Source organism: Arvicanthis niloticus, chromosome 11, assembly GCF_011762505.2.
Source record: "Arvicanthis niloticus isolate mArvNil1 chromosome 11, mArvNil1.pat.X, whole genome shotgun sequence".
In the NCBI taxonomy this organism is placed as follows: domain Eukaryota; kingdom Metazoa; phylum Chordata; class Mammalia; order Rodentia; family Muridae; genus Arvicanthis; species Arvicanthis niloticus.
In genome coordinates, this window is record NC_047668.1 from 53,517,840 (window position 1) to 53,541,406 (window position 23,567).

At 47.9% G+C, this 23,567-nt stretch overlaps 2 protein-coding genes across 6 annotated transcripts in view; one reads left to right on the forward strand and one right to left on the reverse strand.

Moving 5' to 3' along the window:
• The window catches only part of Fam228a (family with sequence similarity 228 member A), a 22,652-nt gene extending 20,255 nt beyond the window's left edge, over nt 1-2,397 (forward strand). For both annotated transcript variants that reach the window (XM_034514068.2, XM_076942147.1), the window contains exon 9: nt 714-2,397. In XM_034514068.2, coding sequence (XP_034369959.1) covers nt 714-914 — 201 coding nt within the window. In that variant the 3' untranslated portion in view covers nt 915-2,397. The remainder of the gene's footprint in view (nt 1-713) is intronic.
• Nucleotides 2,386-23,567, reverse strand: part of Itsn2 (intersectin 2) — a 102,846-nt gene continuing 81,664 nt past the window's right edge. For 3 of the 4 annotated variants that reach the window (XM_076942144.1, XM_076942145.1, XM_034514069.2), the window contains 11 exons: nt 16,965-17,086; nt 13,985-14,091; nt 12,994-13,177; nt 10,085-10,183; nt 9,231-9,398; nt 8,590-8,805; nt 8,009-8,130; nt 7,248-7,330; nt 4,306-4,389; nt 3,679-3,852; nt 2,386-3,284 (listed from right to left, as the gene is read on the reverse strand). In XM_076942144.1, the coding sequence (XP_076798259.1) occupies nt 3,127-3,284; nt 3,679-3,852; nt 4,306-4,389; nt 7,248-7,330; nt 8,009-8,130; nt 8,590-8,805; nt 9,231-9,398; nt 10,085-10,183; nt 12,994-13,177; nt 13,985-14,091; nt 16,965-17,086 (1,517 nt within the window). In that variant the 3' untranslated portion in view covers nt 2,386-3,126. Of the gene's footprint in view, nt 3,285-3,678; nt 3,853-4,305; nt 4,390-5,965; nt 5,997-7,247; nt 7,331-8,008; nt 8,131-8,589; nt 8,806-9,230; nt 9,399-10,084; nt 10,184-12,993; nt 13,178-13,984; nt 14,092-16,964; nt 17,087-23,567 lie in introns of those variants that run through there. The other variant, XR_013113218.1, reaches the window with a different exon arrangement.

Below are 23,567 nucleotides of genomic sequence, written 5' to 3' on the forward strand. Positions count from 1 at the left end.
TCTTTTTAAATACTTTTTAAAAGATTTGTTTATTTTATGTATGAGATAGAGATCTGCATGTACACCTATGTGCCAGAAGAGGGCATCAGATCCCATTACAGATGGTTGTGAGCCAACATGTGGTTGCAGGGAATTGAACTTAGGACCCCTGGAAGAGCAGCCAGTGCTCTTAACCGCTGAGAGAGTATTTTAAATGCAAGTCTTATTTTCTGTTCATATACCAGTAGTGAGTAGATTTGCAAGTTGGCAGACTGTTCCCCTTTAGGACCTCGGGGTCTTTGCCGTCTTCAGTACCTGGCTTCTGAGGACTCATTCCTGCTGGTTTTTTTTTTTTTTTTTTTTTTTTGTGGGACAGTACAGAAGGCAGTTTTTTTTTTTTTTTTTTTTTTTTTTCTCTTAGCAACCAGTCATATGGCTGTCACTAACTATAGGGTGCAAGTGCTGAGGAAGGCAGCCCCTGGAGGGTCTGACCACAGTGGAGGGGATTGCTCTGGGGACAGCTAGTCACCTCTGCCAGACCGTAAAGGTAGGGAGGGTTGAGGGAATGGAAAGGCTCATGTGCGAACTGCAGAAGCAAACAAAGGTGAGGCAAGCAGACTGGTTAGGAACCTGTCTGAAAGGTTGAAGGGCTAGGTGTGAGGGAAAGTCTGCAGGGTCCCTCCTCTCGTGGGGGCCTGCTTAACCGACACACAGTCCCTGTCTTCTGTGAACAGGCTTTAGGGACTCGACCACAGAGACCATGCTCCTGGGCAGCAGCAGATAGCACGCAGAGGCCATCATTTGTGGGAAGAAGAGTGATGACAGCTGAGATCCTGGGGAAGCATCTGGCCTCCCTGCAGCAGGCAGCTATGTCAGGCCTCCAGTGGTCACAGAACTTTGCCCCTTCACCTCTTACATGCAGCTGCAAATACTGACGGTGTAGCTTTTCTCTAGGTAGGAAGCTATAGCAAGAAATATCCAAATAACAGCAGCTAGATTTTCAAGTTCTGGCTGTGACCTAGGAAGTCTGTGTGGTGTTTTTGTTTCATTGAAACATTTAACAGCAAGACAAGCTTTATCATCTCCCAGTATTTAGTGCTCAAAAGGGCTCTGTGCCTGACTTGGGGACAGTCCCCAGCTCAAAGCTCAGGGCTTTATTCAAGTTCAGTCCTGCTCCTGCTCCAGGGTTCTCTCCTCACGGATACTCAGGGATAGCAGTGGGACCAAATCTGCATGCTGCCTCTGTAGGCACTGAAGAGGCTTGACAAGAACCCCTACCCAGGGGAGACTTCTAGTTGTGTGAGGGCTCTCTACTTCCTAGTGACAAAAGGAGTCTCCTCACATCCTCTAGAAAGTTGGGCTCACATTTCTGTGGGGAAGAGAACTTGACCTCCTCAGAGGCAGATCTCGGTCACTAGGTGAAGAGGACAACTGGAGTTGCTGGCTATTCCCTCTCTAGTCACCAAAGTCATATGACTCAGATCCTGAAGGCTCCTGTGCCCTAAATCTGACCAAGGTATCCTGATTGTTGAGCAATAGAGACACAATACTAGTCATACTCACCCACAGTCCTGGGAAGAGTAGGATTGCTGTAAACTTGCTGGATTGGCATGACATACTCCACACAGGGCTGTCTGCAGCAACTCTCCCTGACTTCAGTTTCATCTTGATTCAGCACCAACAAAACATGCTCCCCAAACCAGGAAAGCCGGAGTAGGCTTGCTCAACAGGCTGTGCCTGGTTCTTCAAAGCTCCCTGTAGATAAGCAGGATGCTGGTTGTTTCAATTTTAGGTACCAGGTAAGGGATGAGTCTTTAAAATCAATCTCAATACACTGAACTGTGTTCTCAAGTGAGTCAGCCAGTGATTATATTTGAATAAAAATGGGGAGAATGGAAGAGCTCTGAGTTATTCTTTGAGCTGCTTGGAAAAAGCTGTTGCCTTAGCATCCAAGTGATCCTTTCAAAGGGTGAGGATTTTGTGTTAAAAAATTAGTTAAATATTTTAAAAAATTATATTTCAGTATTCAAAGGCCAAAAAAAAAGCAGTATGGCTATGGCTCTGACAGGACAGGAGACGGGATGTGATCAGGATACTGGAGCTGCAGAGCAACAGATGTGCAGATAGTCCAGACATCTGCCTTTCACCCTTCTTTGTGGGTCACCCCTCTGGCTCAGAAAGGCCAAGCACAGCTCCTATGCACTTCACCCACCCCCAAAAGTTACCAGTGAAATAAAGCCCCAGAAACTTCTTGACAGAGATGGCCACAAAGTCCTGGGCAAGCTAGTAGGAGGGTCAGGCAGATCTCTTGGCCCCACCTCACCCCCTCCTTCTGGCTTCATTATAACAACTTCTGAAAGTAACTGTTAAAAGTCTTTCACATAGAGAGTCAAGCTTTGAAAGGAGTTACATTCATAAACTTATACTTTTATTCTCTTTCTGTACATGTTGGCAATGATAAAGCTTAAAGATGCATGTTCTATGAAATATGCAAAACAAGGAATTTACATAAATAATTTATACTTCAGAAAATTAAAGTTGAAAAATACTCCCACATTATTAGAGTTCACAGTATATGTAAAGTACATCAAGCTTTTCTCCTTATATTTCAAACTATATTGTCTTAGCAGAGAATGATAAAATCTAATCAGAACAAAACGATCAAGTTTCTGTTTATTCAGTGCACAAGTGGATGCTATTTCAGTGTTAGGCTGCACAAGCCCCAAGGGTGCAGCATGTCATCCCAGCCCTTCACCTCCTGAGTGCTGTGACCCAGCAGAGGTCACATAGTGTGGAATGGTTCCAACATCACCAACTCCACAGTGGACACATTTGCCAAGTGGTAACATCTGGTGGTCTGATGCCTCATTTCCACATAATACTTTTATAGCCCTGAAAATGGAAACCCTGGCATCTAACACAGCTGAACATGTTAACACTAGTACAAGGCACTGTGCTGTGGTGTTTGTTTAAAAGATCATGTTTGCATAGACTGCTAGCAATTTAGTGTGCAATAAAATACAGGCCCAGCGAGTGTGGCTTTTTGATGGATGAAGCCATGTTATGCCCCTCTGCCCCAGGAGAGCAAAGTCTCTCTTTAGACCCAGTCTCGTGAGCAGCTCCCCTGGTGCTGGCTTCTCCAGGCCCTCAAAGGAGAGTTTTTTGTTCAAAGAGTTGCAGGTCAAAGCGGACCCAGACTTCTCCAGTGGGAACTTCGTGCAGTAGTAATCGGCGGGTGGTGGGGCCTTTGCTTTCCTGTTCTGTTCGGATTTTTGCCACTGGAACTTCAGTTCGACCCAGGAAGTCTGGGAAATAAGCATCATGTGAGGATCAGATATCTTTGTTCCCATTAAGATTTAAAAACTCCCAAGCAGGCGAGTCTGAAATAGCATTTAGATGACTTTCAAGCACTGAATAGATCTCTGATACTGACAGTAGACAAATGTACAGTGACAGCTGCCTATGTAGAATGTTCTACCCATCCAGGACTGGCCAGTGTTTCCCTTATGTATACAGGTAATGCCTGAATTTATAGGACATGCTCTCCCCCGAACACCTACCTCCTGCTGACATGGACCTGTGTCATTTCCTATAGGTGTCATGAGGTGGATATAAGCACAGCTTAGGGACCCTGGGTACAAACTCCAGACCCCAGAAAACTGGGAATACCTTCAGGCCTTCATGCCAAGTTATACTTACCATCTGGAGAAAACTGGTCTCTGTCAAACATAGTGAGACACAGAACGTCCTGGTAAAGATCCTTGATGAAGAACTGGCAGTTGAAGTTCCACTTAGGATTTAGTGTGTCCTGGAGGGTCCTGGTGGTATAGCTTTGGGAGCCCATGCTGATTTCACAGTATGGATTACTTTTCCCTGCACAGAGACAATCCAAGGACACATGCAGTGTGGTAAGTGAATGGGGCGACCATGGCAGGGTCTGTAGTAGGCTACTTCACCAGAGACCGTGGCAGGACGCACACTGCCTGGCAGGACAGTTACCTTAGAGTCTAGTAGCTGTATGGCCCCATGTTCCCAATGATGTCACAATCCTGGGGAACAAGTGTATATCCTAACAGCAGGCCTGCTCCCCACAAGCCTGGCCATGTACCTTTGTGGCATGCTTTGTGTACTCTCCTGCAGTAGCAGTGAGAATGGTGGGTACTGGTTCTTACTGGGAAACAGTGAATGATATTGGCCCAGGAGTTAGCCTATCAGGGTTCTAGCAATACCAGAAACACTGCCTTTTAAAAACTACCCATCATTCCATGTTCTAAAGAGGTAAGAAACAGGGCACCAGCACAGCTGTTGGGTAAAAGCAGCACTCACCATTTGGTTTGCAGGCTTTCAACTCTGTAGCTTCAATGACGTGCACCATCAGACGCCCAATACCTGAGGTCTTTTGAGAACGGGCTACAAAAGAGGAAGTGAGTCATGTTAACTTTTCCTGAGAATGTAGACAGACACCACAGTGAAGAAGCAATGCTTGGGCCTCTGTCTATTCTCACACACTCTCTCTGAGGCTGGAGACTGGTCCCCATGCCCCATAACCATGCTCTGCCACTGGCTATGCTTCCATCTCCTGCTGTGTGTCACTCTAATCAACTAGAACTTAGCCCTGGACTAACTACTACCACCTGCCATTGCTCTGGGATTAGCAGCTAGTGTTGGCTCCTTCCCCAGGCTGTGCTGCCTGCTAGGGATGCCTTCCTGGCATCCTCCGCCCATCCGTACCTAACGCATCTTTTAAGATGCAGGCTAGTCCCAGTCACCTCAGCCTCCTTCCCTCTGAGCACCACTAGCCTCGACTGAGACAGACCCCACAACCTGCAGGCCTGACATTCTGCACCCCGTGTGCCTCTTCTGCCAGGGAGGAGCCACTGTGCTGCGTGGATTGCTTTATCTAGGTGTAGTCATCCTGAAAAAGCCTATGAGTAGTTATGTTAGTTTAAAATGCATGCAGTTTGTCCAGTACTTCTTGCAAATAACATGTGCTGTTTACTTTGTGTTAGGTATGTGCTAGATCTTTATACAGAGTATATTTAATTCCATAATTGCCTTACAAGGTAGTTCCCATTTTACAGGTGAGGAAAACTGTGTCTCAGGAAGGGCCATGTGCTCTGCGCACAGGCTTTTTAAAGACAGGGTCCCATTCTAGCCCAAGCTGTTGGCCTTGACCTTGGAATCCTCCTGTCTCAGGGACCTTTTCTGTTTTGTTTTGAGACAGAGACTGTGTCCCCTGGCTAGCTTGGACCTTGCTACATATATAGACCAGGTTAGTTTTGGACTTACAGAGGTTTGCCTGACCTGCCTCCGGTGTGGCAGGACTAAAGGTGTGTGCCACCACACCTAGGCCAGAGTTTTTAAATGGCAAGGTTACAATGTAAATATCAGATAACAAAGTGTGAACCACTCATCAAAATTTCAATTCTATGTAAGCATTTTGTCCTGGTGAGCAGTTTTATTTCATGTCTAATCTATTAGAAAGGTTCTTGAGATATTTTAATGCGGACAGAGTGAATCCTGTGGTCTGGGCATGTGCAGTCTTCTCACCTTTTTTCTTTTTTTAAATTTTTTTGAGACAAGGTATTGTTAGGTATCTGAGGCTGACTGGCCTCTTGCCTCAGCTTCAGTGGTCTGTAGCCTGGTCTATACCCCACTCCCCAGTGTCCTTGTATCTCTACCTTGGACCATGCCCTTGTTCCCTGAAGGCAGAGCCTGGCCTTACTATCTCTGTGGTGCACATCACAGGCCTGGCACATAGCACATAAGTGTGCCTGAAGGACTGTACCCATGGAGAATGCAGAACACACAGTGAGAAACCCATGGAGAATGCAGAACACACAGTGAGAAACTCAGGAAAACCTTGATTTGCACTTTTGACAAATTAGGAGATGATTATATGGTATATGAAATGATTCAATCATTGATTTTTCAATAGCAAGCTCTTAAAATAGTATTCAGTTAGGAAAAGGCGATCTTCACATACCTTCAGGAGCACAGAACAAAGTAAGGGGGACCTGAATAAAAACACACAAAGAGCTTCGGCTTCAGAAGTGGGAGCCTAAGTGGGCAGGGGAGGGGCCTGAGCTGGGAAGATGGGGCTGGGCATTGCCATGGGGGCCAAGGATGCTTTCTAAGGATCCTTTAGGACACTGAGCAGGTGGACAACCTGCCCAATGAACAGAGGACGAAGTGTGACACAGAGACCCCCCTGTTCCCCAGGAGTCAGTGGTGACTTCAGAGAATGGAGAAGTGAAGTCTGAGGGCAGTGCAGCCCTACCACAGCTCCACTCGGGAGCTGCCTGTGACATAGCAGTGGGAGACAGAGTGGAGAATGGGCTTGGTAATAGGCAATGTTGGGGATGAGCCCTAGTTTGGGGTAAAAACCTCTCCTTAATTTGAAAGGCTAAAAGGAAGACTCTTAGGCAAGGGGTATATAAGGCAGATAAGGAGAGTTGTCAAGACAGGAGGCTGATGGGGACGCTGCAAAGGACAGAAGACCAGCAGAGCTGCCGAGAGGACTTGTCTGGGATGCTGGGATTGCAGAGAGTAGCCATAACCCACCACTGGGCTGATCTGTCCCAAGGGAGGGTTGTCTGAGGACACAATGCTCAGAGGAGGGCAGCCTCCCAGGAAGATGGGAGGAAAGAGAGTTGAGAGTCAGATGAAACTGCATAGAGGAGCCTCAGGATATGAGGAGGTCGGGGAGAAGGCGTGTGTGTGTGTGTGTGTGTGTGTGTGTGTGTGTGTGTGTGTGTGTGCGCGCGCCTGTGTAAGTAGAGGAAGCTGGGGCGTGGAATGAGTGGGCTGCTAGTGTCCTTGAAAGTGCCATCGACATAGCAGTGGGGGAAAGATGTGGAGTGAAGCTAGTGTGCACAGAGTGGTGGGGCTGAGGTGCTGAGGGGCCCACTGGTCCTAGGGGACTGGAGGCCAGGAGGGGAGGCAGAGTCTGAGAGGACAGGGGCAGAGTGCCATACCCAGTGAGTGGGGCCAGGTGAGACAAGATATGTCCCAGCAGGGTGAGGTTAGTCAGAGTGGAGGGAAGGGGCAGGGGCAGGGACAGCTGGCTACAGAGGAGGCTGGGCCTGATCTGGTCCCACAGTGTGAGAGCTCAGGGCAGCTGCGGGGTACCCAGGCTCTTCTGCTGTGACGTGAATCCACCTCTCAGGCCTTACTGCTGGGCAGCAGCTGGTGTCTCTAGGACAAGACTCCAGTTTGCCTACAGCACTTGGCAGCTGGCTCCCACCCAGCGGGGCACTAGCAGGTACCTTGATAAGCCTTTTCCCGTTTCCTCTTCTCAGTGTCGATGTACTGCTCTGAGGCTGCCTTGATCTTCTGGACCCAGGCAGTCCTGGTGGAGAAGCAGATGCTCACGAGGAGGCCCCTGGTTCAAGCCCAGCCCAGCTCCACACCTCTCCCTTGCTGACCTTGGCTTTAAGCTCTTTTACCAGTTCTCAGTCACACACCTAATCTAAGTCCAACTGATAGACTGAACTGCTAATTAAAGCTGACCTGAGACTTTCTAAAGATAGCTTTCAACAACACAAGGCCCTTGTGAGGGCCTGGGAGCCAGAGCTAGAAGAGACAACCACACTGGTGGCAGCTCAGCATGGCGGGTGGCTACCAGAGAACTGTGCAGAGGGACAGCAGTGTCCCTTGGGATTGTCATCAGAGGTGCTTACCCTGAGAGCTCCACTGGAGGGAAGCATGGCTGGCGGGCATGTGGCAGAGAGGGTGGCTAGCTGGCCAAGTGCAAGTCTGTGGGATGCAGATCTGTGGGGTTCAGGTAAACCCCTAGGAGATTTTAATAGGGACCAGGCATGGGTCTGCCATTTGGGGAGCTTACAAGGAGACAGGAGGCAGATTACTGTTAGTGGCAGCTGCATGGCTAGTATGTATCTAGGCTGGAGCCTCCTGTGGGTTACAGTGGGCAGGGCTTGATCATGAGTGGGGCTGGACTTCTGGCACTGGGACATGGCCGTGCCGCCTCCTAGACTAGTTCAAGACAGGCCACATGATCAGGACTGACCTCTCGTTGATGTTGTCTGTTCGGAGGGTGTACACACGGTCAATGTGGGAAATGTGGAAGACAGGCTCATCGCTGGAAGGGTCTGTGGGAAGTTTCACTAACACTTCATTCAGGAAAATGGGCTGAAAGAATTAGGACCAAATACTGGCTGTGAGATAAGCCACAGCACTCCACCCACCAGAGAGAGTTCTTTTAAAAGTTCTGAAGAGCCCTGTGGTTGAGAAGCGAGAGGGGCCTGGTACTCAAGGTCTGTGCCTAAGAAGAAAAGCAAGCCTGGTTAGCAAAGTAAATACCCAGTGTCACTGAGCTGGGGACAAGCTCAGAGTGCCCCTGCTGCTGCTGTGACTGGCTCTCTGCACATTGATACCTGGCTTGATGACTGGAGTCACAGAGAGGTAGATGCTGGCTGTGGATAGGAGGAAGCCAAACTCTTAAAGCTGGCTCCTGCGGTCGGTCACAGCAGCAGGCAGCCCCGGCTGCCACACAGGGCTCCTTCCCTTGAGAACTGGTAAGACAAGCAAGGCACCTGAGGCAGGGCAGGAGCAGGTGGGAGGGGATGCTCACATCAAGATGGCGCTCACCGTTTTATACATTTTGAACTGAGCACTGGACTTGGCGCTGAAGAGCTTCTCGGAGGAGGAGGAGGCGGCGAACTGTCTGACCAGGTAGGTGAGCATCAGGAAGTCGTTGAAGAGGAACCCGTGTAGCTCCTTATTGCTCTTGGTCTTGTATAACTTCCCGCTGTGCAAGAGTTTCCGGGCACCCAGGCAGTTGGTGAGGGAGTTGAAAATAAGTTGCTTAAAGAGAACAAAATGGCACTTTGTAAGTCTGAGCACAGATGATCCCACTGTGTGTGAAAGGCCAGTGTCCAGAGCCTGAGGTTGGTATGGTGAAATTTTCTAGGCGGTAATACAGTTCAAATTACCCACCTTTCCAGAACAAATATAAACAAAACCCTTTCTAATTATCATTGTTTAGAATTCCTACTGACACTGTGAAAAAATTAATATTTAATTCTACTGATTTCTACCAGTAAAATTCAAAGAACTCACTACAAACCCCCCAATCTGCCTCTTTCCAAGGCAGGAAGGCAACCCCAGGGGTGTCCTGTAGAGTAGGACGGTGAGCCCACACAGTGAAGTGTGCTCTGTCCATGCTGGGGAGGTATGGTTCCCCCCCTACCCACAGCCTGCCTGGGGACCAGCTCGGCTCACAGCCTCACCTCTGCCAAACCTTCGCACTGCACATGTGCCTGGATCCACTCCAGCCGGTCCGAATTCTCCTTCTCCCGGACTCCCTCGTTCACCTGAGAGCACAGTTCCTCTGCTCGTTCAAGGGCCAGCTTCAGGGAGGAGTGGTCAGCATGACTCTGTGGAGTGTTCTCCAGGATCTGGAAGACAGTGGGCAGTGTCACGTAAGTCACACGGGGCACTCAGCCTGCTCAGTAGTCTACTGACTCTCGTCCACCATGGCCTGCTGCTTAAATGAAGGCCACCTCAGGTGAAGCCCCCAGTGAGGGGTAAGTTAATAGCGGCTGCCCTGGGAAGCAGAGTCCCACAGTCCTTGTGGGAACAGGGACTGGTAACCAAGACTGGGGGTGACAGGAACTGTGGATCTGAGTCTTGGTAATACGCCATAGGCTAACAGGTACCTCAGCTCTCCTCATTAACTTAACATGTAGTTTTTGTTTCGGTGGTTTTGACTTTCTGATCTAGAGTCTCTGAAGTACAAGCTGGCAGGAAATCCACTACATTGCTTTATACAACCCTTAGAAACCCCCAATCTCCTTAGAAAGACTTTTGCCTCAAGAAAAAGGCTGGAGCCCATGGTTCTGCTAATGGTGACTCCATGTTCTCTCTGGGTTGATGATGGCCTCACAGCTTGAAGAGGGCCTTAACCCTCCTCCCTCACAAGCACACAGTGACTGTGGGATGGTAGGACAGTTCCTGTGGAGGGAGGAACTCCCACTCTTATCTTTAAGACATCAGCCTTTAGACTACACACACAGGAGCCTGGGGCAGAGGGCAGAGGGATCAGGTGAGTCCTCCTGCTGAGCCAGACCACCCAAGGACTCACACTTCTGATGAGCAGAGGGTATCGAGTGATCCTCTGCATGGGCTTCAGCAGGAAGCTGGACAGGGGCATTCCTTTGCATCGTGGGTCTGATGCCAACTTCTGCAAAACAGAGAGGCCTATGAGGAAACAATAGGAACACTGGCCAAAACACCTGCCTAGACTTCTTTTAATGGCAGGATCTGAAATGAGATCTGTCAGGTTAGCTACAGGCTCTGCTCAGCTCTCTCATGGGCTTCATTCCTCCTTTGCTTCTGGAACAGCTCTTCCCTGGCCACCATCCCCCTCTTCCCAGCTCACTGGCTTTGGTCTCCATCATATCCTCCATCTTCTCTCGATGCAGCTGTTGCCCCAGGTTCAAAAAATTGAGGCCCAGCATCAGTAACTAGATTCTCCAGAGTTCTGTCAGAACCACATTACACTTCTCAGTAGATGTTCCAAAGGCACCCACTCAGTCTCAACACACCCCCAGGAGGCCAGATTCCCTCACAGGAGCCACATTTTCTACCTCCATTCCATACCCTCTCCACCCACACTAAGCCCTCCCTCCCATCTGTCTGGCGCACAGCTCCTGACCCCCTCCCCGCTTCAGCACACCTGCCACTCCTGCTTCATCAGAAACAACTGAAACGGCCTGCACTGCCTTTGCTCACCCTTTTTCATGTGCCTGATACACATTTATTTCTCAAGACCCAGGGCATGCTTCTCTGTGGCCACTTTACCCTAGGACACCTCCCCTCCTCTCTGTGACTCTCCTCTGGGCACCAGGTCATATGGGGCGAGTGGGCACATCATGCTTTAGATGTCTCTTCCATCAGACTGTCAATACCAGTGGCCTCTTGGTACAGAAGCTGACAATGGTCAACAGTACTTTGGGGTGAGCGCTTAAAGGGGGTTGCCAGCACTCTAAGGTAAGCACCTCTAATGACTGAGAAGTGATATACTCCAGTCATGGACAGGGAAGATTGCCATCCTTTTGGTTTTTGGATAGACATGCATCTACATATTTTGCTATAAAGGTATCTTCATGCTTTTTATTTCTATTAAGAAGTAGTATTTGGGGGCTGGGGTTGTATCTCAGAGGAAGAATTCTTGCCTAGTACGAGGGAGGCCATTGGTTTAGGTCCTAGCACCAAAAACCAAAAAGACAAAATTTAAAAGTTAACACTTTGAGATATAATATATTGGTAAAATTTGCTTTTGCTTAATTTTTCTCTTAAGTACTAGGGATGGAACTCAGGGCCTGTGTGTCAGGAAGTCACCTGACCGCTGAGCTGTGCCTCTAGCTGTAGATGTGCTTTCCAACTTTAAAAGTGTTTACTTATTTACGTATTTGGTCATGTAGTTCTTAATTTGTATATAAGCCACATGTATGTGGGTGCTGTCGAGGTCAGAAGAAGGTGTCAGATCCCCTGAAGCTACAAGCAGTTGTGAGCTGCCACCACGTGGGTGTTGGGAATTGAACTTGGGTCTTCAGAAGAGCATCCATGCTCTTAACCACCTGGTCTCTCTCCAGAGACTCGTTTGTTTTTTTAAACAGATTATTTTTACATAGCCCAGGCTGGCCTTGAGTTTATGTTTTACCTCAGCCTCTCAAGTGCAGGGACTACAGGCGTACCACCATGCCTGACTTAAAACACGGCATCAGAGTAGCCAGGTGTAGAAGCTAGCTGCTGTATGGCTGCAAGGGACTTGAAAGCCCATGGCATCAGAGTGCAGCTGTTACCACATCTGTAGTGTTTCTTTTCATGTTTGCTTTATAACTATAGCGTGAAGCCAATCCTTTCCTCCTCTTCTCTGGCTTGGCTTCAGACTCCATTTTACCTAAGCTAATCAACTCCCTCTCTAGTTCCCCATGACATACCTGTTGTCAACCCCCTGTCTAAGCAACAATAGTTCCCAAAAACATAATGTCTGTTCCTAACAACAGAAAGAAGAAATGAATTTGATTGGTTGGGCAAAAACACATTCGATGTCAGCTGACAATGATGGAACACTGGGGAAAGCCCCTAATCTCACTGTCCTGATTGGTAAAAATTACAACTGTAACTTGGCCCAGATGCTTGAGGGTTTTATACTTTAAACCCTACTTCAGCCCCTGCTCCGGGTGGCAGGAAGAAACAAGTCCTTGTCTGGTGACCCTGATGGATCACCGACACCCGTATGTGGTGGGGATGATAAACACTCTGCTGTTTCTCACCCCCGCTGGTGTTTTTTCTCCCTTTCTCATCGTGCTCAATGAAGTGGTGACAGAAGAACACCAGTTACCTTTATTTTCATACTTTCATTTCCTTCAATCACAAAGTGGTCACCTAATTATTTAACTAAGCCCTTTTGTTTTCTTTCTGGAACAAGATAATCATTAAATAAATATAATTTGCAAAATTAAGAGGTGGCATTACAGTACAGCTGGAAAGTGCACTCAGCAGTTAGAGGAAGGAGAGCACCGGGTGCCCTGCAGAGGACCTGCGTTTGGTTCCCAGCATGCATGTGGCAGCTCATAACCACCCGTAACTCAGTTCCCGGGCCTCCAGTGTCTTCTCTGAGCTCTGCAGGTGCCAGGCATGCAGGTGCTTCCCACACACACTTGCAGCGTAGGCAAACACCACCTACATAACTAAATCATTAAAAAAAGAAGTGGCATTATGGATGTTTCTTCAGAAAAACAAAACAACACTAATACTATTACTTAACCAGGATGTAAAATTAGGGTTCTCGTTCGTGCCAAGGAAAATAAGCTGTACCTGGACAGTACCACAGTCAGGAAGCTGTGTGCCATGTTTGTGCTTCCTTGGAGATTAGCATGACTCTTGTCAGCTGCTGAGACCTGCAGCGGTGTGCTGCTGCCTGCAGGCTGAGGCCGCTAGTGTGCTTCTACAGCAGCACAGAGCCCAGTCCCAGGCTGTGCGTACCTTTAGAAATTCCTTGAAGTCTGTGTCCTCGTCTGTCTTCTGCTGTAACAGGGTTGCCCCATTAAGCTGACAGCTGCAGAACCGGATGTAGGCCTGCATGTGGGACAGCTCTGCTGCCAGGATGTCCCCAATCATCTGAACTGGCATCTTCTCACCCCCAGTCTTCTTCCGCACCCGCAAGGCCCTGCAAGTAACAGATGGTTACTCTGTTCTCCACAAATGTCCTTCCTTGGCAATTAAAGGGTGAAAGCTACAGAGGGCACTAGCAATGGCATCCAGTGCATGACAGGAACCTTGGGCACTGGGAATGAATGGCTGGTTGAGGGGGGAGAGGCAAAAGCTCTACTGGCTGAGCCAATCGGGGGAAACATCAGCAAAGAAGAAAAGGCCACGAAGACTACACATTTGGATGCCTTCTAGGCCTTTAGAGAGTATTTGATTCACCTCAGTTTCTTGACAAGGTTCTTTTTTAAAGATTCAATTTGTTTGTCCTTGTTTGGATCAATGAGACTCAAGAAATTCCAAAGAAGGGCTGGGGAGCCATAGTGGCCAGGGGTTGGGATGGAGGACTGGGGTTTTCATGATGGGCTATGACCCTGGCAGGGCAGGGATGCAGCCAGGGTTAAACTGGCCAGCTGGCCTGGAATTCTGTTCTTGTAAATAAGGACAGGAAGCTTCCCCCAGGACAGGAACTGCAAAGGAGCACAGTGAGTCATCTGGGTGTGGCTACAGCCCTGCCGGCCTGTCCCTCCCCTCCTGCTGGGCAGTCTGCTGTACCTGCACGGAGGTCATACACAGCTTTTCTTGTCTAATCAGAGTAGTTCTGCATTATATTTTTTTACTTTCCTAAGAATTCTGTATATAAGTTATAGGGCATTTCACCAAATGCTACTGGAATCCGGAGCTTAAGAGGGCAGAAGAGAGTTGAAAGTTTTGCTGAGCAGCCTCTGCAGAGCTACAGTGACCATATCATGTGGTGCCCACAACTCACTTCAACAGCTTTGTGTTGGACATGATGAGCTCCTTCCAGTTCACAAAGATCAAGGCCATTTCTGCTTCAGTGAGGAAGCCCGACTCAGCCATCCGGTTCTGGAAAACCTAAGTTCAAAACATAGATTTAACGTAACTTGACTGTGGGTACACAGCTGTGTGTGCCCTCCGGCACTCAAACAGCAAGACAGCAGCACTTCTAAATAAGCATAGTTATATGGCTGATAGATTTTTAAAGGCTTGTTATTATTGTGCATATGTGTGCACATGAGGGAGAAGAGAAAAACAAAGATACACAAAGACAGAGGGGGCATGCATGCCACAGTGTGGAGGACAACTTGGGGGGGGGGGTTCTCTCCTTCCACCTTTTGGAGGCAAACGGTCTTATGAAGCAGTGCAGTGTCTAAGCAGTAGCTGGCTTACAAGCCTCTGGGAGATCTTCCTGTCCCAGCCACCCATCTTGCCAAAGGAGATTACAGATGTGTGTCATCACCTGTGGCTTTGTCACATGGACTTCAGGGATCGGACAAGGATAGATGCTTTCATGGGCTGAGCCATGCTGGTTCACTGTTGGATTTTGAGCCACACAATTTCCCTACTTTCACTAGTTAAAATTCAATTAAGCCTGATTTCTTAAGGGCCGAATCTCCTGACTAGGGAGGCTGTCCCACCTCCCTCTTAGGCATGCTCTGGGGACCAAGCAGAGATGGGTAAAGATAGGGCCCTGCACAGTGGAGCCTGCAGAAAAAGGGGCGGAGAGCAAGTGCTGTGGAACTGATTGGCTCAGAGTTCTTGGGATCCTCTGTGTTTGCCCTCTGTCATCCCCGGTGAGCCTGAGCAGGTGTGCCCAGCACAAGCCAGCGGCAGAGAGACTTTCCACCTGGATCCCACGTGCACATGTGTGAAGCACACAAGTGTGTACAGGGTTCTCATGTAACTTCACAGGTGATACAGGTGAGACAACTCAGCTATTGGTATTTCTCACTGGCTTATGAAGAAATCATGACCTACAGAGGGATTTACCCAAGGATCCATGTGACACAGGGCTCTGTATTAAGCCATGTAAAGGCTTCATACTGGCCAAGTGATAAGATGCAAACCCTGGGGTTCACAGGCCTTGAGATTTATCCCCGCCAACTCACCTGACATTCCAGCACAACTCCTCAACCCTCCATCTGCCCACTCTTCTACTTCCTCCTCCTGGCAGAGCAGTCTCATGGTGGTCTGAGCATAACTGGGGAGCCCTTCCTTGTTGGGGGCGGACTTATTCTCTGTGCTTTAATCCTTACTGCAGAGCCTCTTTTGGTGCCCTTCTTCAACAGAACTGTGCTAAGTGAACACGGACTGCTCGGCTACCTTCTCTGCCATAGAACCTCAGCTACTGGCTGCTGAGTTAATGTGGGCCACAGCTGTAGCCAGGAACGCTGTGACCCGTGGCGATGTCTCAGCTCCACATGAGATGGGCCCACGGCCACCCTGCAAACACAGTCTTCCTGCTCCCAGGCTGCCACTGAAGGGTAGGGCAGCCCCTGTTCTTAGTTAACTGCAGAAGCCATGTGAGCAGGCCCAGTGAGGGAAGCAGAGGGAAAAGATGGCTGAATCTTTAGAAACTGCCAGGAGAAAGCCACTTTAGCATAGTGCTCTCCCCGAGTCCCTGACAGCTCTTTGCCCTTAGAACAGGGGTGACGGGGACAGAATGGGCACTCCTGAGGTACCTAGCTGGAGGAAGCAAGCACCCCATTCTGCTCATATTTTGGCAAGTGCTTGAGGTTCTACAGCCATTCACAGTCCCCTTGGACTGGGAGTTGACTGGCAGCAGAGCTGACACTCCCAGAAGGTTGGTCGGGATCATGGGCCTTTCTTCTAGGTCATCTGTCCTGGTATGGGACGTACAGATAGATGTGTCTGATCCATTCAATGCTCATTCAAAGGCTGACCAGGGCCAGGCTAAGTTTGGGGATGAAGATGAACAGACAGATGGGTGAGGGATTTAACTCACTTGGTAGCATGCCTGCCTAGCAGACATGAAGTCTGGGTTTAGTCCCTAGCACCACATGAGTGAGGTATGATGGTGCAGACCTGTAAGTCCATGCTTGGAAGATAGAAGCGGGAGCATCAGATGCTCATGGTCACCTTTAGTTACATAGCAAGTTCAAGGCCATCTTGGACTACATGAGACCCTGTCTCAAAAACAAAACAAACTAAACCCCCAGAGTGCATAAGAGCACACGTGTGAGGACAGGTGTTCCCAGCAGAGGAGGGAGGGGAGTGCACATGTGACGCAACAGACACTGCTGCTGGTTAGGGCAGGCCTTGTAGGGCAGATGCAGACAGATGCAGGCCCACTCCACGCTGCTATCCAGGTCACAGGAACAGAAGGAGTATAGAACCATAGAGTCTTTTCTGCTTTCAGACACAAGCCACTGTAAAGTGTGCCTCTGTCCTCATAGACAGGTACAGACAGTAAATACACAGTTTGGGAAACTTGTACAATTTTCTTGTTTGGTTTCCTAAGCTGAAAAACATTAGCTAGAGGTATCAAAGCCAATGGACATGTCAGGTTTCCACATGGCAGTAAATCCAGTTAGGTAAGAATTGGAGTTAACCCCATTCGGAGGCTTTCACACCTGCCCTGTGCCCTCATCAAGAGCCACATGGACATTCCCAGGCCCTCTTTTCCCTCCCTACACTGAGTGGGCTCAGCTGGGGAAGAGCCCATGCCTTCACCAGGAACCTTTAGTTTTCTGCCTTACCAGTAAGCAGCTTTTAGGCTACAAAAGCGCTTGTCTCTATCTGCGAGTCACATGGAAGCAGACAGGATACAGCTCAATGGTAAAACATGTGTGTGGCTTGTGAGAGGCCCTGGGCTTCATACCCAGCACTGCAAAACAAAACAAGATGGCTCACACTGCTTCCAAGTGAGAGGGGCAGCGATGGCCACCCTCCACCTCCTACAGCAGACAGTCAGCAACAACCCTCACCTCAATGACTAGCTGCAGATCATCCATGTACCGCTCCTCCGTCTGAATCAGCTCATGAATGTAGCCCTGTCGCTTCCTCTCCATGGGCTGCATAGTGTCCAGGGCTTGGAGATCGGCACACCCTGCAGGGAGAAGGTTGCAGAACTTAAAAGGACACTTCAGTCACCTCATAGAAAGTAGACATTTCTCCGTAGCTGTGCGGGGTCGACAAATGTCACTCGGAAGGGACATTTTCAAAAGAGTGTCAGCTATTTGCAGAGAGCTGGTGGGACAGCTCGGGCTGTTCAGAGCTTGGAGCTCTAGGCTCTGTGCTCCTAGAGGTGAATTTAGCACACCTCTGAAGGTACAGCATGGTCCTGTTTTCTGAGCAACAAGGAGAGGATTAAGGATTCTAGAAATGGTCTCACAGAGACCAGTGTTTCAGCATCTCACAGCTTTTGAAAATTACTGAAGTGATTAATTAAATCAGTATTTGAGACTAATATTTTCTAAACTACAGATCATGAGCCATCACTGGGTCATTATCAATTTCGGAGTGACATTTACACAAGAAATACAGTCTACCATGCACACAGTACTGGTTAAGAACTGTGACAGGCTTTAGTTATCTATTTATTTCATTATATGATATAAAGGATCAAAACTCACTTTGAATTACTGTTAAGAAAATAACAACAACAAAAAGGTCTAAGGATGTATCTCTAGAGTTTTCCAAGGAAAGTTCTAAGGATAGAAAATCTAAAGTTCCCAGGACCCGGCAATTCCCAACAAGCCCACTGAAGGAAAACCTCCGGGACTGACACACCACAGGAGCCAGACATGGCCACTCAGAGGAGGCACACGCAGCTCACAGCAGGATGAAAGGCACTGTCTTCACTGTGTGTCAGTTCACAGGCACATCAGTCTGACATCAGAGCCGAGGGTTTGCCTGGGAACTACCCTGGGAAGCTCCTCCTCATGCAAAAAAGCAGCAGGCAGGGACTGCAGACCTAATTTATAGGAGGCTGTGTGATTGGAGGGGCAGCTAACAGTTAAAACCAATGTAGAACTTAATCACACTAACTGCGTTCTGGCTGTTTGCAGGAGGCCCTGTGGTCAATTAACTTACAATTATTATTATTTTGATATTTTAATTTTTTACGTGTATGTACCTAATGAGGTCAAAGAGATATATTAAGGTCCCCTGGAACTTGAGTCACAGGTAGTTGTGAGCTGCTGTAAGAATATATGGTCCTAACCACTGAGCCATCTTTCCAGCTTGACCACCAACTAAGCTGTACCCAGTGACAGCTGTAGCTGTTTTCTGTAGCCATCATTTCTGGGTTTTGATAAATGCTGTTGGATAACATCAATGGCTAACTTCTCAGTTGTTCTGCTAACTACCACTCAGGAATTACTTTTCGATCCTGCTTATTTGCTCAAATAAACACTACTAAATTGAATAGGCCTAAGAAATTTCCCACCAGATGGCGTCCAGGAAGCTGCCACATGAGGCAGCAGGCAGGGGAGCATTTCCAGCCATAATGGAAAATAATTATTTGTAAACTAATAATAAATAACATTTTAAAAAATCATAGGAGGGGGTATGAAAAAAAATCATAGGAAAAAAAAAAGCTGAGGTCAGTGAGATAGCTCAGCAGGTAAAGGCGCTTGAGGAGCTGGTACCCCAGAGTTTGATCTCTTGGACTCCCATGATAGAAGGAGAAAACTGACTCCCACAAGTTGTCCTCTGACCTCCACACAGACACAGACACAGACACACACACACACACACACACACACACACACACACACACACATACACACACTTTTTGTTTGTCTTTTAACAGCTATGCTGGAAGAAGACAATGAAGTGTGGACGGGCACTACCCTGAGATAGCAAGGAGCTAGCTGTCTTAGCACAGGTCTCAGGAATGAAGACAGTGGGGGAGGATGCAGGGTTCCTCACAGGGCTGCCCACAGTGGTGGGAAGAGAGCACTGCTCACAGGGAGAACGGGTCAGACTCCTTTCTCCTGCAGGGAGCCAACCAGGGACTGGTGAGCAGGAGGCAAACACTTCAGGACCAGAGCCTGAACTCAAGACCTTGTGTATTCCAGGCTAGTACTCTACCGTGTTCCCACCCTCTTATTAATTAATAAAAATATGTATTTCTAGGTGTGGTGTTGCATGCTTTTAACCCCAGAATTTAGGAGGCAGAGGCAGTCGGATCTCTGAGTTTGAGGCCAGCCTGGTCTCCATAGTGAGTTTCAGAACAGCCAGGGCTACACAGTCACGGTCTTAACAAATAATAGGAACAACTCTCTGTTTGTGTATGTGTGTTTTGTATAAATTTGGGCTAATATGCAGTTTAATGAGGAGAGTTTTTCTAATTCTGCAGGCGTGGATGAAGGTCTATAAAAAATACTGAATTTAGCAGGTGACTTGGGGTGCTACAGAGTTCACAGTACTACTCAACAGATACGTGGCAGATAGCTAGTGAACAGCACTTCTCACCACTTCGTGAGAGACACTGGTCATGTGTCATCAGTCCGGTGACTAAATGAAGTAATCAGAACCTTTGCTGAGGTTACAGCACCTCTTAATTTAAAAAAAAAATAATTTTATGTGTATGGATGTTTGCCTGCATGTGTCTGTGTACCAGGTGAGTGCCTGGAACTCACAAAACCAGAAGAGGGCATCAGATCCCCTAACGCTGGATTACAGTTGGTTGTGAGTGTTCTGGAAGGGCAGCCAGTGTTCTTAACCACTGAGCCATCTCCAGCCCCTCACACTGTGTTTTATAACCTCAGTCCTTCTTGTCCCTTGTTTGGGATTTTTGAAATATCTGCCATCCATCTCTATTATTATTTAGTACTTTCCTTTAAAAATCTTTCTTTTTTTTGGTTTTGTTTTTGACACAGGGTTTCTCTGTGTCTATTTGGTTGTCCTGGGATTTGCTCTGTAGATCATGCTAGCTTTTAGCTCATGGAGATCCGTCTGCCTCTGCCTCCAGCATGCTGGGATTAAAGGCATGTGCTACCACCTCCAGCTTTAAGCAATTTTTTAATCCCATTGTAGATTTATTTATTGTGTGTGTGTATGCGTGTGTGCCGTGGCGTCTGAGTGGAGGTCAGAGGACACCTTTCAGGAGTCTGTTCTTCCTTCAGCCATATGGGTGGCAGGGCTGAGTTCAGGCTTGGTTTGCTCAGCTGAGCTGCCTTACCAGCCCATAGTATTTTTCTTTATATTTATTCATGTTTAAAGTTGAATGTACTCATGGTTGTTTTTATGTCATTAAAGTGAACATATTATTATTAAAGTGAGTCTGCATGAGTTTGTGGTGCTAAGTCTCAGATGCAGACTGTACACACTAGAAAATTGCTCTACCACTGAGCCGCATCCTGAACCTGGACACGTTTTGTATAGCATGCGGTTATGTACCACTGTGTTGGAAATTGGTTCTAATGCTTTGTCTGATTTCGGCTCCCCAAAGCCACGCTTCCAGACCTAAGGGTCCCTGCCCCCAGCTGGCTTTGATTGGTAATAAAAAGTTGCCAATGGCTGGGCAGGGAGATGGTGGCAAGGGACAGGGGAGAGAGGAGGAAAGAATTCATGACAGGAGAGTAAGGAGAACAGACTTAAAGGCCTGCGACATGTAAGGTTCCAGGAAAGTGGCCGCAGGGACCATTCCCCCTGGGTCAGGGGTAGCAGAGATGAAATATGGATTTAGCAAATATTAACTCAAGAATACAGGAGTGGAATGTGTGTTAGCTGTGGGGAGGTTTAGAAGTGCCCAGACATTGAGCTAGTCTATGCATATAAAAATAAGTGCGCTCTCTCTGTCTCTCTCTGTCTCTCTCTCTCTCTCTCTCTCTCTCTCTCTCTCTCTCTCTCTCTCTCTCTCTCATGTGCTTGTGTGTGTGCATGTGTGTCTTTTATTAGAGAATCCAGAGAACTCTTGAGCAGGTACAGTGCATGTGCGACCCTCTGGGAACCAGAGCAGAGTAATTCACCGCTACACCACTGTGTTCATATTAAACTCTCAATGAATTAATTCTCTTACAACACACCCACCGGCCTATCTGGAAGGATAGCTTAGAGCCTCAAGTAGTTTCCATGTACAGCTGAGATGTACATGACATCTGCTTCGTCAGGATGAGTGTGGGGTCAACTTGTCACCATGCTACACTGACCCTTTGCATCAGGTTCCAACCCTTCACTTCAGGTGTTCTTTCCTATGATGTCAGGGGAAGATAAGGCAGTGTCCCTTAGACCTCTGCCCTTTTGCCCCATTTCCTTCCTGGTCAGGGTACTAGACTCCTGTTTCTTTCCACAGTAGGGCCTTTAACTGGCATTTGTTTCCATGGTGCCCCTTTCAGCCCCTAAGTTCAGTTCCACAGCATCATCTTAGCCCATCAATGGTTAGATGTCCTTCCATTTCATTAGTCCAGACAAGCACAGCAGCACGCATCCTCCAGCCCCGTTCCCGCTCCACCATCTCTTTTTCATATCATTGCAAAAGTTGCCAGGAGTCTACACACGTGACTCTACAGCATCTGCTGACAGCACTCTCAGGAGGACGAGGACCCCAGTATTGCTGGGTTCAGAACCCTCTTCTAGCTCACAGCCTCCTCTACTGCCCCTGCACTGATACCTCAGAAGTGCTGCCCTCCAGAGTCTTGATGTGTCCCTTCTTGGCCTTTGCGAAGATGTTCCTGTTCCTCTTCCTGGTGCCTCCTTCTGAGTGTCTCCCTCTGCCTGCTGCCAAGCTCTCTGCTTCTCCCAAACCAGTGAATGCCAAAATAGGATATGGCATTCCTGTCCTGTAAGGTCACAGGAATCCAGCAGCACACTGCGGGGTAGCTTTATCCCTGCTCTTCATGGCACAGTGCACATTAGTCTGTTTGACTCCGAGAAGCCCTGCCCTGTAGATATGTGCAATCCGAGGCACTCAGAGTTGCCAAAATGTACCCAACAAGAGAGGGAAAGAGAGAGAGAGAGAGAGAGAGAGAGAGAGAGAGAGAGAGAGAGAGAGAGAGAGAGAGAGAGATATCTTTGGATGAACTGAGGACTTGGGTTTTCATGGAGTGGATCTACACACTTGTCATTCTCAACACCTGACTCATAAAAGAGCCATGTGACTGAACCCCTCCAATGTCACCTGTCCAGTAAAGATGTGCTACAGATGTAAACCACACACTGGGTTTTGAATATATATTTAAATATGAAATGTAAACTATTCTATCAATATCGGCAAGATGCTGGTAGAATTCAACTGTGATTCCAACAATCAGAAGACTGAGGCAGGAGGATGTGGAGTTAGAGGACAGCCTGGGCTACACAGTAAGACTCTTAAAACAACAGTCAAACATTCAGCCAACTGACCAACAAACTTGTTGTATATTGGAATGATATTTTGAATACAATGGATCAAACACTATTGGAATTGTATGTCTTTGTTACTTAAAAACGTGTCTCCTAGCACGTGTAAATTTCCTACAGGCTTCTCTGACGACTCACTTATTTCTGTTTAACAGTTCTAGCCAGCCCCTGTATTATTTATGTTCTTTTCCTCACAGAATGTTAAATGGCTCCTGTTGATTGGAGAATGAAGGTCTAACTCAGCAGCATGGCTCCAGGGTCTCCACAGTGCAGCTCCAGCCTGCTTCCCAGCTTCCCAATTGACCGCTTTGCCCATCTCCCCAACCTGTACCCCAATCCCTGCACTAGGCTCAGTTCTTACAACATGGTCCACGCTCTTCCCGCAGCTCTGCTGAGTTTTGCCTTCCCTTCCTCATTCATAGTCTGCTCCCACATACAGAATCCTTCATAGTGATGCTTTCACCTTGGTCCCACGGATCCCCGACTTGCCTTTCTGTGGCTCATTGTTACTGGTTTGTCTGTAATCAGTGCGGCTGTGGGTGGTGGTAGCATGTCTTCTGCCATGGAGCTGTACTGTTAGTCCCTGAGTCTGTATCTCACAAACCAGCTCTTGTTACAGGAGATTTGTTCACCGTGAACCCTGAGATTGTGTTATTTGCTGAAAAAGGCTGTTTCTAGTTGTGGTGTGGCTCAGCCTTAACACACACGATAATCTCCTGGCCGGAATACAGACACATCCTTAGTAAACACCTTTAATCCAAAACAATGACGGTAAAGTTAGTTTGTAGAAGGAAACACTCATGTTTGGAAGTGATAGCTAACTGAATGACAGATGAATTAGAGAAAGATCTGACAGACTAGGCTATGCCCAACTCTCTTGAGAAGAGAGAGGAAAGGGAAGCTACTTAAGAGAGCAGTGCAGGGTCAGGGAAGGGGGCAATTTTACCAGGAGAGTTTTACAGAGTCACCTTCCTGGCTTTGCTCTGGGTTGTTCAGAGGCAGAGGCTGTAGGCTGCTCTTTCTATGCTCTCTCTGTAACTAGTTTCTGCCTGGGTCTGGCAGGGAACTGAAGTTGACAGGGTATAATTCCTTCTTCCAGAAAGAGGGGCTAAGAAACCTCTTTGTCCCTGATGGGGAAAGAATGGGAACACTGGGATTAAGCATCATCAGAACTTGGACTTTAAGAATTATGAAACTGAGGATTTAACATAAAACTTGGCCTCTGTCTAGTGATAACTTCA